This window comes from Orycteropus afer, unplaced genomic scaffold (assembly GCF_000298275.1).
Source record: "Orycteropus afer afer isolate SDZICR_OR568_19922 unplaced genomic scaffold, OryAfe1.0 scaffold00001, whole genome shotgun sequence".
Lineage (NCBI taxonomy): Eukaryota > Metazoa > Chordata > Mammalia > Tubulidentata > Orycteropodidae > Orycteropus > Orycteropus afer.
The window spans coordinates 10,559,562-10,574,268 of NW_006921588.1; the positions used below are offsets into that span (position 1 = coordinate 10,559,562).

The 14,707-nt window shown below is 35.1% G+C and overlaps 1 protein-coding gene across 1 annotated transcript in view; it reads right to left on the bottom strand.

Moving 5' to 3' along the window:
* The window catches only part of FSIP2 (fibrous sheath interacting protein 2), a 98,491-nt gene that overhangs the window by 21,314 nt on the left and 62,470 nt on the right, over nt 1-14,707 (bottom strand). The window contains 1 exon segment of the mRNA XM_007950721.1: nt 1,069-10,475. Within this exon segment, the coding sequence (XP_007948912.1) occupies nt 1,069-10,475 (9,407 nt within the window).

The window sequence follows — 14,707 nt, forward strand, 5'->3', positions numbered from 1 at the left end:
AAATAATTAATAACAGCCAAAACTGTGAAGCCTTTCAATCTTCACTCCCTATCCCTCTACACCTGATCCTTTCAACATATTTTTCCAAAGAAGCTTGAAAACAAACTTTCATTTCTTGTCACCTCATTAAATATCACCTTCTATCTTTCAGTGTTAAAGACAGAGCAAGGATGAGATAATACTAATGGAATCTCCCCATTTCTACAGCCTTTGATTATACCACAGGAACTCTAAATTAATTTCAGTTAATAATCTGGATCTTAACATCTCTTTGTAACATTGTAAGCAACCTTTTCAGGTAATTGTGCTCTAAAATATCTTCTGTGGAAAACAAAATGTAGGAAGAACCTCTTTAAAGAATGAAAACCATCAGTTTTGATCATCTGTGCTAGTGAAGAGAAAGAGTAGCTTAGGAAATCCCAAATCCTTATCTCTGGCTTTGGAATTTGTTATTGTATGTGTGAGTGTGGTTCTATTCTGATACACATGGGATCACCTTGAGTTGGAATTGACTTGATGGCTACTGATTAGTTAACAGCATGAAAGTGAAATACTAAGAAACATGTGTAATCTATGGGTTTGTAGTCTAATGGTGGTTGATGACTGTTGCTAAAAGTAAAAAGTTACTATTGTAAAACTTTAAATTTGGGAAATTAAAACTATTGTGGAGTCTCAGGATTTTGATGTTATATTGATGCTCTTTTAAACACCCTTTAATATCCATAGTAAAAAAATGCAGAAACTATAAGAGATGGCTTCTTCTGAACCTTCAAGTAAAGATTAAATCCCACACAGTTTCCTTTTACTGTTAAGAGTATGTAGCTATATTCCCATTGTTCAAAAGAACTTAAATTCACCCTGATTGGCTTAGGGAGACTAGCCTGAGATTTTTAGAGTAAACCACAGAGCTGATACGGCAAGTTCCAATAAATCATAAGGCTGTACTGGAAAGAATCAATGCACTCAATTCTGTCACATGGGGGGAAAATTCATTCCAATAGACCTCTTTGAGAAAGGGTATCAGAGAACAACAACCTGGCCTCACTATTCATTTTTTTTTGCACATACCTCAAAAGGCTTTACATCCAGTCGTCCTATCCTGTTCAGTGAGATACGTCTTTCTTTCTTTTTCCTTTCTCCATCGGATGTTTCTGATGAGGAATAACTTCTCCCACTTATTGATGCTTTTCTCAGTTCTTGTATGCTATGCCCAGTTTTTCTTAAACACTCCATCTTAAGCTTCTCAAGAGGTTGAGTTTTTACAGAAATGACTGCTAAGTGTTCTGAAATAATGTCTGGATCTATGTTGATTGGTTTATTCCTAATGTGTGGAACTATTTTGACCGAAAGTTTCTCTTCAGTTGAATCTTCAACTAACTCTTCTTTCTCTATGTCAGCAACAATGCTAACAGCATGTTCTTGTGCCTTTTGAACAATTCGGTCAGTGTCCAGATCTCCAAAGAGATCACCATTCGAACTCTCTGAGCTAATTTTATTTAAAGAAAAATTTGAAACACTATTAATAATTAAACTAGCCACCTTCTCAGGGAAGAGTTTGTTTGTACCTTTTATATCATAATAAAGGTTTTCCTGAGTTCCAGATTGTTTTAATACATCACTGTAAACAGATTCAACAACCTGAGAAACCATCTCTATACTTTCTGGATTTAAAAAGTGTTCTTCAGGGTTAGCAGCTACAAGATTAATGTTACTATTAGAAATTTCAGCTGTTACAGATTTTGTCAGTTGGGATGCAATTTTATTTAATTCAGGCCTTGATAAGCTTTTTTTCTTCTCTTTTGAGGTACTTGGCAACCTTACTATTTTAGCCAAGAACAAGGCCAATGCTTCCTCTAAAAATGCAGCATCTAATGCAAAACATTTTTTAGATGAAGATTTTTCCTGGGACTTCAATTCATCAATAATTTTAACCACTTTTTCCATAATTTTTACAGCTTCTAGAACTAATTCTGAATTTGATACTTCTTCCTTTACCTGAGGTTGAAATTCTGAATTGGAAATTTCCTTCACCATTAAAAAACCTATTATATCAGATAGGATATTACTCTTACTCATCAAATCTTTAAATATGGAAGTATGTGAGCCAGAGTGCTTTAAAACAGTGGTATAAACAGAATTAACTACCTTTTCAATAGTTGCCTTATCAGCAGAAGGTATAGAAGGTGATTCCTTGGTTGGAGCTACAAGTTTAATCTGACTTTTGGATATAAATTCCTGGACTGAATTTAAGATTTTGGAGGTTATTTTTTGCATTTCAGTTTCTGGAGATTTGGTTCTTCCCTTATTCACTTTTGGAAACATAGATAAAAGCTTTGATAGAAATTTTACAGCAATTTCTTCTACTATATTATAAGACAGTGTATAAGCATGTGATGGTTGAGGCTGGGGAACATCAGTAGTTTGGGTGACGTTTTTAAGGATATTTTCAACAATGCTGTCAACTTGTGCACACTGATGTGGAGTTAGCTCTCCAGAAAAATAGTTCTGCAACTGATTGCCAGCCACCTCTCGTAGCACTAAGTCAACTATGGCTTCCGAAAGCATTCTGCATCCACTGGCTACACAATTTTGTATAATCTCTTGAGATCCAAACTGTGGCAAGAGATTATTATAAATAGACTGAACCACTAATTGAATAATTTCATCATCATTAGGATGTAAGGATTCTGTATACTGTATAACCATATCTTCATCTTTGGAGATCTCTGTCATAACTATACTAACTAATTTCCTTTGAAGAAAATCCAATTCTGTGTAAGAACTGTCCTCAGAGGTTTCTGCTTTGGTGTTTGATTCTGTAAAGAAAATTTTAGATAAAAGAGAAGAAATCACATTCTCTAAAAATTTATGAGGCAGCATTATGGTATATGGCGATGATGTTTGACATTCTTTGTTGGCTGTTTGGGCCACCTTTTGGATCTTTTTAACAACATCCTTAGATTGCAGAGGCAAACATGCTGAAGCTGGAACCTCATTACCAAATATCAAGTTAAGCTGATGATGAAAAATTTCATTTATCACTGCAGTTGTTAGCCTTCTTGCTAAACGTTCCCTATTAGAGTTTATGTTCTTACAAATGGAGTCTTGGGATCTATATTCATGCAAAATATTGCATATGGAAGAGTGAACAATTTTATTGACTAATGTTTTATCGAGTGCTGGCATTTTATCTAGAAAGGATACTTTATTTGAAGAGGATTTTTTAGTTATTTTATGCACAGGTTGTATTTTATCCACAGTTATCATCTTAATGCTGGATGATGCTTCATCTGAAGTTGGTTCTTTTTGCCTGGGAGGCATTTTAGGACCTGAGGAGACTTCATCTGCACAAGGGGAAAACTGATTTCCCTTATCTGGCCTAAATACTTTAATTTGAGCATCTGAAAATTCCTTCAAGAGTGAGTCAATCAGTTTCATAGCTGTGTTATAGAGTTCAGCTTGATTTTCATTACCAGTTACATTTTGGCAACTATCAAAGGTTTGTGTTTCCTGTCGGTAGCAAAAGATCAATTTGTTAATCATTTCAGTAACAACATCTTCTAAAAATTTAGCAGGAAAAATTCTAGGTCTATTTTCTGGTGAGGACTGAGAACTGTCTGGTTTACCAGGTTCACTTTTAATCTCTTTGACTTCCTCCTTCTGTTGCTCTTTCTCCTTGGTGGGGACTTTTTTGTTAATAGAGGATACCGCTGAAAGAGATGGTAAAGAATAGTTGCCAACCGTTTGAATTACATGCAATGCTTTATCACCTGGGGAAGTTTGGAATTTTGAACCACTTTCTGGTTCCTGGAAAGGTGTTTCCAAAATATTTTCATAAATATTTGCAGTGACATTTTTAACACATTCATAATCGAAGTATTGTTCCTCATTCATAAGGATTTGAGTTGGCTTTTGGATGACAATTTTCAGAGTTTTCTCTGTTGTGGCCTCCACATTTCTTGCTCTGGACAGCAAAGATATTGCAAAAGGCTTGCTATCATTTTGTAGTGAACTTTCTTTATTTTGGGTACTCTTCTTTTCATCATCGATTTCAAAATCTAATCTTGGCACTCTCTTTTCGTATTTTGTAACATCAGTAACTACTGAAATGTGTGTGTGTACCTCATCACCAGGCCTTTGCTCATCTTTTGTAGCTGATATGCTTTTCTGCTCTACTTCATTATTTTTAAGTGCTACACTCAAATCTGGCTCCTGAAAACCCTTACTTTTCATACTGATAGTTGGAGAAGTAACTATCAACCCATCATATATTTGAATTGCACTTTGCATTTTGTTTTCTTTCTCCATCTCTTTATTTGCCCCACCTGAAGCTGCCTCTGATGCCTGCTTAACCATGCTACTTTTCACAATGCTGGTTTTAGAGGTAGCTATTGGATGAGGAGTGGCAACTTTTCTCCTTGATTTCTCCTCTTTGTTGAAACTTCTGTTTCCACTCATTTCATCTCTATCTATTTCCAAAGTATCCATTGTATTTTTCTGGTCTGAGGCTGGAGAAACTTGTTTACATGACTCTTGTGGTAAAGTAATTTGATTCCCTTTCAAGCACCCGCTTATCTGTGTAGAGTTTTCTTGTGGTAGATGTTGAACTCTTTGGGTGATGTTATCTGGATTTAGAAATGAAAAAAAGGTGGAAGACCAATCTCCTGAAAAAAGTGGTTGAATCTTGAAAGCAGAGATTGCGTTCTGGGCTAAAGAAGAAATAATTTCTATGAAAATGTGACTTTCATCATCTTTCTGAATATCATTAGACCCATATTTTACTATGAACTGATCATACACAAAATTTGATATTTTATCAACAGTTTCTTTATCAATTGGCGGAAAAGAAAGTATTTCTTCAGCATTTTGCAGAACTTTAATTTCACTTTTGCTAAATTCCCTTATCAGAGAGTTTGCAAACTTTATAGCCAAGCTTACAATGTCTGGTTTTGGCATTTCTTTTTTCTTAGAACCTTCAACACTTGGAAGAGAATAAAATTTGCGCACAAGGTCAACAATTACATCCTCCAAAAATGTAGCTGAATATAGGGAAGTTTGTGTCTTTTCTTTACCAGGTTTAGTGCATACTGAAACATCGTCACCACCAAATAAGTCACTGGAAGATGAATCTTCACCATGCAAAAACGGCTGCAGATGATGATCCATGATTTCCTTTATAATCAGGCCAGCTATTTTACTGAGAAATGAGCCTTCTTTTTTGGGTGTATCTTTCTGTACTTGAGCTTGGAATTCAGATTTTTTCAAAATGTTGTTACATATGGAATCAATCAAATTTTCAATTGCTTCTAATTGCATACTTTCTACATTCTCTTCTGCTGTGGCAAGCCGAATCTCATGTTCAGAAATTTCTTTTATAATTTCATCAGTCAATTTAGAAGTTGCATCTACAAATTCATAATCTGATGGGACCTCTTTGTCTTTTAGGTCATTTTTAGGGTCAGGTAATGGGAAGATATGCACAAGAAGCTTGTAAATCATATCTTCTAAAAGGGAACGAGGCAACACAGTAATACATGATGGCAAGGTATGGTTATCCTCCACGATGGTATCCAGTACTTTTCTGATGATATTATCTGCTCGTGGGAAAGAATAGGAAGAATACAATAATTCTCCTGAAATTAATGATTGTACCTGGTAATCATAAATTTCTCCCAAGAGTAAATGGTATATTTCCCTTCCAAAATGCATAGTGTCATTTTGAATAGCCCTATATACATGAATCAGAGATTTATATTCATCTAATATTTTTTCATAAATTAAGCTGACTGTGTTTTGAACCATTTTTTTATATCCTTCTGAAAAACACAGATTTTTATCAATGTTATCTGCAAGTAAAATCTCTGAAGTGGTGAACTCCAGAACAATTGCTTTCACTAATGTTGTAACAATGCCAGTAGTTTCAGCTTTTACTTTATCTGGATTTTCAGCAACCAAGACATTGTGTGAGAATGCATAAAGGAGTTTGCATAAAAGCTCAGAAATTACATCTTCCATAAAGATAGCTGAGTTCACAATGAAAGACAATTCTTTTTGTTCAGAACCTATTGCTTCAGGTTTATAAGTTTGATCAACTGCAGCTGAAAGGTGAGTTTTGTCTCCAGATAAAAATGACTGTAGATGATGATTAAAGATTTCCTTTATTATAAAACTTGCTATTTTTGAAACTGGTATGTTACTTATGCCTTTTTCATCTTTTGTAAGAGACTGATACAGATTCGAGTATGAAAGATCAGCATATATGGAATCAACCATAGAGCAGATATCTTTTTCGGAAATAATATTTTGTTTTTCATTCCCATCTTTAATAATACATATTGCATGTTTTGAAATTATTGACATAATTTCCTTTATCACTTCCATGACAGTATGACTTAAGTCCGATTGAGTAGTAACTGGCTTTTCTGCACTGGAAATGAAAGGACTAATCTGAGATATAATCTGAGTGACAATTTTTTCCAAATGAGTATGTGATAGCATAGTTGTGTATGTTGTTGAAACCTGTCTTCGGAGTCTTGATTTACTAAAATCATACATAATTCTCTTTATCAAAACATCAGCACTGAGTTTGGAATGTGACTTAAAAGGCAGTTTTGCTATAAAACCTGGGTGAATTTGGAAATCAAAAATTTCAGCCAAGATTATTCTAGTTATCCTTGCAGCCAGTGTCTTTGTGTCACTTAGAAAATCTTTATTGGGCATTATTTCCATTTCATATTCTTGCAAAAATTTGTCATACACTATGTCAATAATTTTTATGACTGTATCTCTTTCAACTGGAGGCAAACCAAACTGATCCTCAGCATTTTCTAGGATGCTAACTTGGGCTTCTGAGAATTCCTCTATTATTAGAGGTATTAGTTTTTCAGCTGTATCCAACAGTTCCTCTCCTGAATCTCTTACTGATTTTGTTGGCACAATTCCTAACAACCTGTGGAATATTTTGTTTAAAACCCCAGATATCACATCTTCCAGAAAATTTGAAGAATAAACACTAGTATAAAACAACTGCCTTCTCTCATCATCAAAATATGTGCATGATGAAGATGTTAATGATTTCCCATCTACAAATGGCTGAAGATGTTGCTCACAGATATATTTAATGATATAACCTGCTATTCTATCAATAAGAACATCATTGCTGTTTGTGATATTTTGCTCAACTGATTCCTGAGTACTAGAGTTTTGCAAAATATTTTTAAATACTGAATCAACAAGATGCTGAATATCATCCTCTGAATAAACAAATTTGGTTTCCTGTTCATCTTTTGAAAAAAGAATTTCATGTTGAGAAATTTTCATCCTAATATCACTGATTAGCTTTGAGGCAATTGCATTGAATTTCACTCCTGATCCATCTTTTGGGGTTTCTCTGCTTGGAACCAAGCTAGATGTGGAAGGAAAGATCCTAGATAATAGCATTCTGGTCAAATCCTCTAAAAATGTGTATGGAAGCAAGGTGTTATATGGAGATAAACTCTGGCTTGCCTTGGTAGATGTACTGATGCCACTGAGGATGTCCTGAACAATATTCTCAGCCACTGATGAAGAATAAGAAGAATCTGACAAATCCCCAGAAAGGAGTGGATGAAGAAAGTAATCTGAAATAGCTGCCACAATTAGATTGGTAATATTTTCCACAAAAATATCACTGTCTTTAGAGTCTTTAACAACCTCAAGATCTAGTCCATGCTGTTTTAAAACATTTCTATAAACTGAAGTGACAAGTTTATCCACAATATCTGTATCTACAGAAGGATCAGATAGCTCTTTGTCATATAGAGTGTGAATTTTTGCTTTGGCAAAATGGTTATTTATTGAGTTTATTATTTTTTGGGTCATTTTTTCCAGCTCAACTTCAGTATTAAACTTTGGAATGAAGATCTTAGATAAAAGTCTGGCAACAATTTCCCCTACAAATGCATCAGGGTTAATAGCTAAGGGTGATAGCTTTTGGAATCTGTTTGAGTCTGTGACATCACTGAGAACATGTTTAACCATTTTAGATATTTCATCCAATGGAGCATTCGGATGAGGTGAACTCTCTCCACACAGAAAAGGGTGAAGATGATTTTCAATAATTTCTTGGATAATACAACTGGCTATTTGGTCTACTATAACTGGGCTTTGGCTCACTATACTTTTCTGTATTGAAACAATAGAGTTAGACATTTGCAAAATATTACTATAAACAGAATCCACCATCTTCTGGAGGTTTTTTCCTGTGTACAGATAATGATTATCATATATAGTAAACCAAATTTTATGCTTGGAGATGGCTGACATAACCTTATTTACTATACAGGTGGACATTTCATTAAAATCTGAACTCTTTAAGTATTTCTTCCCCAAAGAGGAAGACTCACTTGGTGGAGGAATGAGCTGAGATAAAAGCCTTTTAATAACATCTTCTAAAAATGAGTGTGATAATATGGTTCTGTATCCTATTGAAAAGCTGGGCTGGGAAGTAAATTCTCTCAGGTTACTTTGAAGTTTCTGCAGTATAATTTCAGCTTTGAGAAGTTGATGTGAATTAGGCATGAGCTTCCTCCTGAAGTGAGATGGGAGTTGGTAGTCTAAAATCTCTAGCAGTATGCTCTTAGTTATTTGTTCCGCTATTGAGGTACTGTCATGTGCCAGATTATTACCACAGGTCACTTTTGATTTATAGTGCTGTAAAACATCATGATAAACTGAGTCAACAATCTTAGCTACAGTTTCCTTATGAACTGGTGGAAAACACAGCCTTTCTTCAGCATTCTGTAAAACAGTGACCTGGGCATTAAATTCATTCACCACAGAATTGATAAATAATATATTCATCTCATTGAGCCAGGCCTCAGTGATGTTTTCATTTTCACCCCACAATGAAGTAGAGAGATTAAAAAATAATTCTGAAATTATTTCCTCCAGAAATGTGGCTGAATAAACACCCATATTCATGCCTCTTGGATGTAGCATGTCATTGATGGCTGTTGTATCCATTTCTTTTGCTTTCTGTCTTTTAAAAGGTGACACAGAAGATTTTACTGAAAATTGTTTTCCAAAAGGTGCTTGTATCTTGGATCCAACTATACTGGGATTACTCAGAGATCTTTTCAAAGGATTATTGTCATATCTCATAAATCTTAAGGAGCCCTTTTCTCGTCTTAACTCTGTGAATTCGGGACTATTGGCTTTTGTGAAAGTAGACTGTATTTCTCTTGTTCTATGCTTCAAATGCTTGTTTGTAAAAGGAAGATTTTCAGAGGTATGTTGTATACTGTGAGATAGTTTTTCCATCAATGATTTAACCAAGCTGTGGGAAATAATAGTAAGCATAGAGTCTGATGACAGTAAGTCTTGGTCTATTTCTGCCAGGTTTTCTGAAAGGTCTGAAATGTAATCTCCTTGAAGTGAGTGACAGTCCAATGCTCCTTTGCAAAAATCAAACTCTTCATCTCCTATGCTTTGAAGTATTTTTAAAAGTTGATGTTCTTCTGTTATTTCTTCAGAAAGAGGGTCATTATTATCAAGGTAGCTAGTATGTGTATATTTTTCCAAAAGTGTTCTAATAAGTTTCTCACACACAACATTAAGAAGAAAAACAGATTTTGGTGAGAGCCCTAAATTATTTCCATATGTGTTGTTACTTTCCTTATTATTTGAGGATGGGTAAAACTGCCTTGCTATTTTTCCAGAATCCATAGGCACATCTGAGCATTCATCTGGCAAAAACACATCCAAAACAATATTAAAAACTTTGTTGACTACTTCTTTGGATTCATGAGTTTTTAAGCTACCAACCAAACTGCCTAACTTACATGCCAGATAATTTAATTTATTTTTCTGAAGGACTTGATCAATTTGATGAGTAGATGATTTGGAATCTCTGAGATCCATCTGTCTTCCCATGGCATTGGTTTTGTTGCAAATGGGCACTCTTTGACCTCTAAGCATAGAACGTGATTTGTTTCTTCCATTGCTTTCAAGGTGATGATTTATTCCAATTTCTTTGGATAGTATATGAATCACTCCTACTAAGAGATCCTGAAAGAGGTCATCAAAGTCAGCAGCAGCTACTTCTGGGCAGTAAATGTATTTTGTTTGCATAGAAGTCATTTGCTGTACAATGTTAGCCTTTATAATATTACTATTAGAAAGGATTCGAATAATGATTTCAGAAATTCTTAAAGCAAGTTCTCCAATGGAAATGGACCTGTTCTCAAATATTTGTGAATGAATTGAAACAATCTTGTTAAATGCTGCATCTTGGTTTTCCAATACTTTCACTTTTTCTTTGTCTTCCGTGGTGCCATCAAAAATCCTTGAAATTATATGGTAAATGACCAACTCACTGAGATGTTCACAAAATTGATTAAGTGAAGAATCATTGTGTCTGCTTCTTAGAGGCTGCTTTGATTCATGGTTTTTCCTTGACAATGTAGAAACAATATGCAGCGTCTCTTCACTGGAAACTTAAAAAAGAAAACATTACCATTTTTAGCATATGTTCTGAAAAATTCAATATATTACTATTTACACATGACATTTACCTTGGGAGCATCTCACTAAGGAAAAAGAAAAATCAAGTAAAGGCAAAAATTGGCTTTTCTTCAAATACTGTTTCTTTCACTTTGTGCAATCTTTATTTTAGCCTAGAAGCTGAGAAAACTGCACCAAATAACTTAAATATCCATGTCCTGATGTCTACCTTGGTTGGATGGTTATTGACTCTAAGAACATGGTAATCATAGGGTTGTTGTTGTTGTTGTTATGTGCTGTTGAGTCGGACCCAACTCATAGCGGCCCCTCTTTGGGTTTCCGAGGCAGTATCACTATGGAAGTAGATTGCCTCATCTTCCTTCCAAGGAGTGGCTGGTGGGTTTGAACCGCCAGCCTTCTGGTTAGCAGTCAAGTGCCTTAGGCACTATGCTACCAGAGCTCCCAATCATAGGGTAGAGAAGTGATTTCTAGGTTTGGTGTTATATGGTAGCATGTCTTCAATGATCTGTGGAGCCCTTATATAATTATTTTTTTTTTAAAATTCAGAGTAAAACATTTAACATTATCCAATGCTTTATCATTAGGAAGCAAAGGAGTTGTGTTGTAGTGTCAACTTAACTGAAATAAAAAATGTGGCAACTCCTGTCCAGAGGGCACAGCCATTTTGAATGTTTACAAGTGGTTCAACCATTTTGGATATTTAAAGTCACAGCATTCTCTCAGATTCCAGGGACCTAGGAACAGGCTCTACTCGCCATGAACCACAAAGACATTACAGATATGAACGACTGGCAAGGTGCAATATTCCCCTTGTTACTCTTACACCCCACACCCTCTTGATGAAGAGAGATGTGGCATCTCTCACTCCCACCCACTTTCTGGGCCAGCAGGAATTCCATCCCAGTCTGTGTGCTCTGACAGAAACTGAATGCCCTGCTCCACCCTGCCCAGATTTTTTTCCCCCTTTTTTTTTCAGTTCATTTTTGTCTGTTTTAAAATCATTAATATTATTATATTTTTTCTTTGTCTTTTTTATTATTATTCTCTACTCTTTTATTCCCAGGTTCTAGTTTTCAGCTTTTTCTCTCTTCCCTTTACCTGATTCCCACTTTTTTTTCTTTCTCATGGTTAATCCCATCCCTTGCTTTTCTTTTTGGATTTTCCACATTTTTTCTTCATTATTCTTCCACTCTACCTCTTTTCTCTTATTGCTCCCATTGCTCCCTCCCTAGATATTGCAGGTTTTTTTTTTTTTCCTTCTATTTTTCCATTTTGTGGTGGTTGTTCCTATGTGTTAATGCAGTGTGCTTTGTCTGTTTGCTTGTACTTTCTTGATGTCTTATCGATCATTGTTTTTGTCTGAGTGGAGATAGCAACCATGCCCATATGAAGCCACCACACCTGCTCCTCCTGCAGCTCCACTTACTGAGTGAGAGATATCACTTCCTTCTCCACCAACTGGCCAATTATAAACAACTACCAAGAAGAGCCCGACTCACCATTGGCTGCTCTTCACAAACAGTTAACAGAGATCTAAATACAACAACATCACAATGTCTCAGAGAAAACAGACCATCACAGTCCACACAAAGAAGCAAGATAAAGCTGTAGAGACAAGGGAACAGGATACAGACCCAGAACACATCCCTAAGGAAGAAGCTGCATTGGAACTTCCTGATAAGGAATTCAAAAGAAATACACTTAGGTATCTTCAAAAGATTGAGAGACAGATCAAGGAAAACACTGACAAAATTAAGGAAACACAGACAAAATGCTACAACAATTTTAGAAGAAAATACAAGAACAAAATAAAATAACAAAATAAATGAAAATTAAGAAATGATACAAAATCTACAAATAGAAATCCAGATGATTAGTACTAAATTTTCAGAAAAAGATAATACATTGAAAGAGTAAATGAGTACAATCAAAACAATGGAAGACAGAATTAATGAGATCGAAGACAAATATCTCAATACTTCTTTGGAAAGGGATCAATCAGAAAAAAGATCCAAACAAAATGAAGAAAGCCTAAGGCTCATGTGGGATACTATTAAAAGAATAACCTATGTGTAATTGGAATTCCAGGACAGGAAGAGAAAAAGAATACCATTTAGAAAACTGTCCAAGATTTGTTGGAAGAGAACTTCCCTAGTATGATGAAAGATGAGAAAAGTATCCATTCAGGGAATCCAATGAATTCCAAACAGGGTAGACCCCAAAAGAAATTCACCAAGACATGTCATCATCAAACTCACCAAAACCAAAGAAAAAGAAGGAATCCTGAAAGCAGCATGGGGAAAATGAAAAGCTGCCTACAAAGTACAACCAATAAGAATAAGCTCTGATTTCTCAACAGAAACCATGTAGGCAAGAAGGCAATGGAATGGTATACTTAAAACCTTGAAAGATAAAAATTTCCAACCCAGAATTATATACCCAGCAAAATTGTCCCTCAAATATGATGGTGAAATTAGGAGATTTCCACATAGGCAGAAATTAAGGTAATTTGTTAAAACCAGACCAACCTTACAAGAGATGCTAAAGGGAGTTCTTTGAACAGAGAAACAATAATAGCAAAAGACAGCCCACCATAAATACACAAGATGGCATAACCCAGAAACCAACACAACTATGGATGTATCCAAAGTAAAATAAGCTTACAAGATTGTAGACAGGGAATCAGAGACATCAATTGGCAAATGAGGACAACTGCAAACCAAAAATAGGGGGAAAATAGTGTAGTTACAGAACTTCTAAATGGTGAGCAAGTCAAGAGAGTTGTGAGATAGAATGGACTGTTCTAATTTTGGGGAGAAAATGATAAATCACAGGGTAACCTCAAAGAAAAATGATAATCCTTCACATCACAATAAAAAAGAGGACAAGCACAAATATTTAGCAAATACTAAAACAATAGCAACAAAGGAAATGATAACACAATTCATAAATATAGTGAGCTCAGCACAGGAAATTGTATGGAACAAAGAAACAAGGAACATCGTGAAAAACACATAACAAAATGATAGAATCAATTCATACTTGTTGATCATTACACTGAATGTCAATGGATTATATGCACCACTGAAGAGATGGAGAGTTGCAGACTGGATAAGAAAACATAGCCCGTCAATATGCTGTCTGCAAGAGACACACCTTAGAAAAATAATCAAAGGTTGAAAAAGATATATCAAGCAAACAGCAACCAAAAAAGAGCAGGAGGGGCAAGATTAATTTCTGATCAAATTGACTTTAAGACAAAAACCACCATACGAGACAAAGAAGGACATTATATAATGATTAAAGGATCAATTGAACATGAAGATATAACCATAATAAATATTTATGGACCCAATGAAAAAAGCCCCCAAATACATAAATTAGACTTTAACAGAATTAAAAAGGTAAACAGATGACTCCATGCCATTGTAGGAGACCATTTTCAATGAAAGATAAAACTGGAAGATGCAGAAGAACTAAACAATACAATACAATACACCAATTTGATCTTATAGACATCTACAGAGCACTTCACCCCACAACAGCACAATATACATTCTTTTTCAGTGCACGTGGAACATTTTCCAGGATAGACCATATGTTAGGCCATAAAGCAAGCCTTAATAAAGTAAAAAAACACTGAAATACTGCAAAGCATCTTTTTAGATCACAATGCTATAAAATGAGAAATCAACAACAGGAAAATCAATGGAAAAAGAGCAAACACATGGAAACTGAACAACACCCTCCTCAAAAACAACTGAGTAACAGAAGAAATAAAAAATGAAATTAAAAAATTCCTTGACTCAAACAAAAATTAAAGCACAACATACCAAAATCTTTGGGACACAGCCAAAGCAATGATCATAGGCCAACTTATAGCAATAAATGCACACATAAAAAAAGAAGAAAGAGCCAAAATCAACACTTTAAATCAACACCTCCAACAATTAGCTAAAGAACAGCAAGAAAAGCCTACAGTCTCCAGAAGAAAGGAAACAATAAAGATTCAAGCAAAAATCAATGAAACAGAAAATAGAAAGACAATAGAAAAAACAAGACTTTGTTGTTGTTGTTATGTGCCGTCGAGTCAAACCTGACTCATAGCGACACCTCCTTGGGTTTCCGAGGCAGTATCACTACGGAAGTAGGATTGCCCAACCTTCCTTCCGAGGAGTGGTTGGTGGGTTTGAACCGCCAGCTG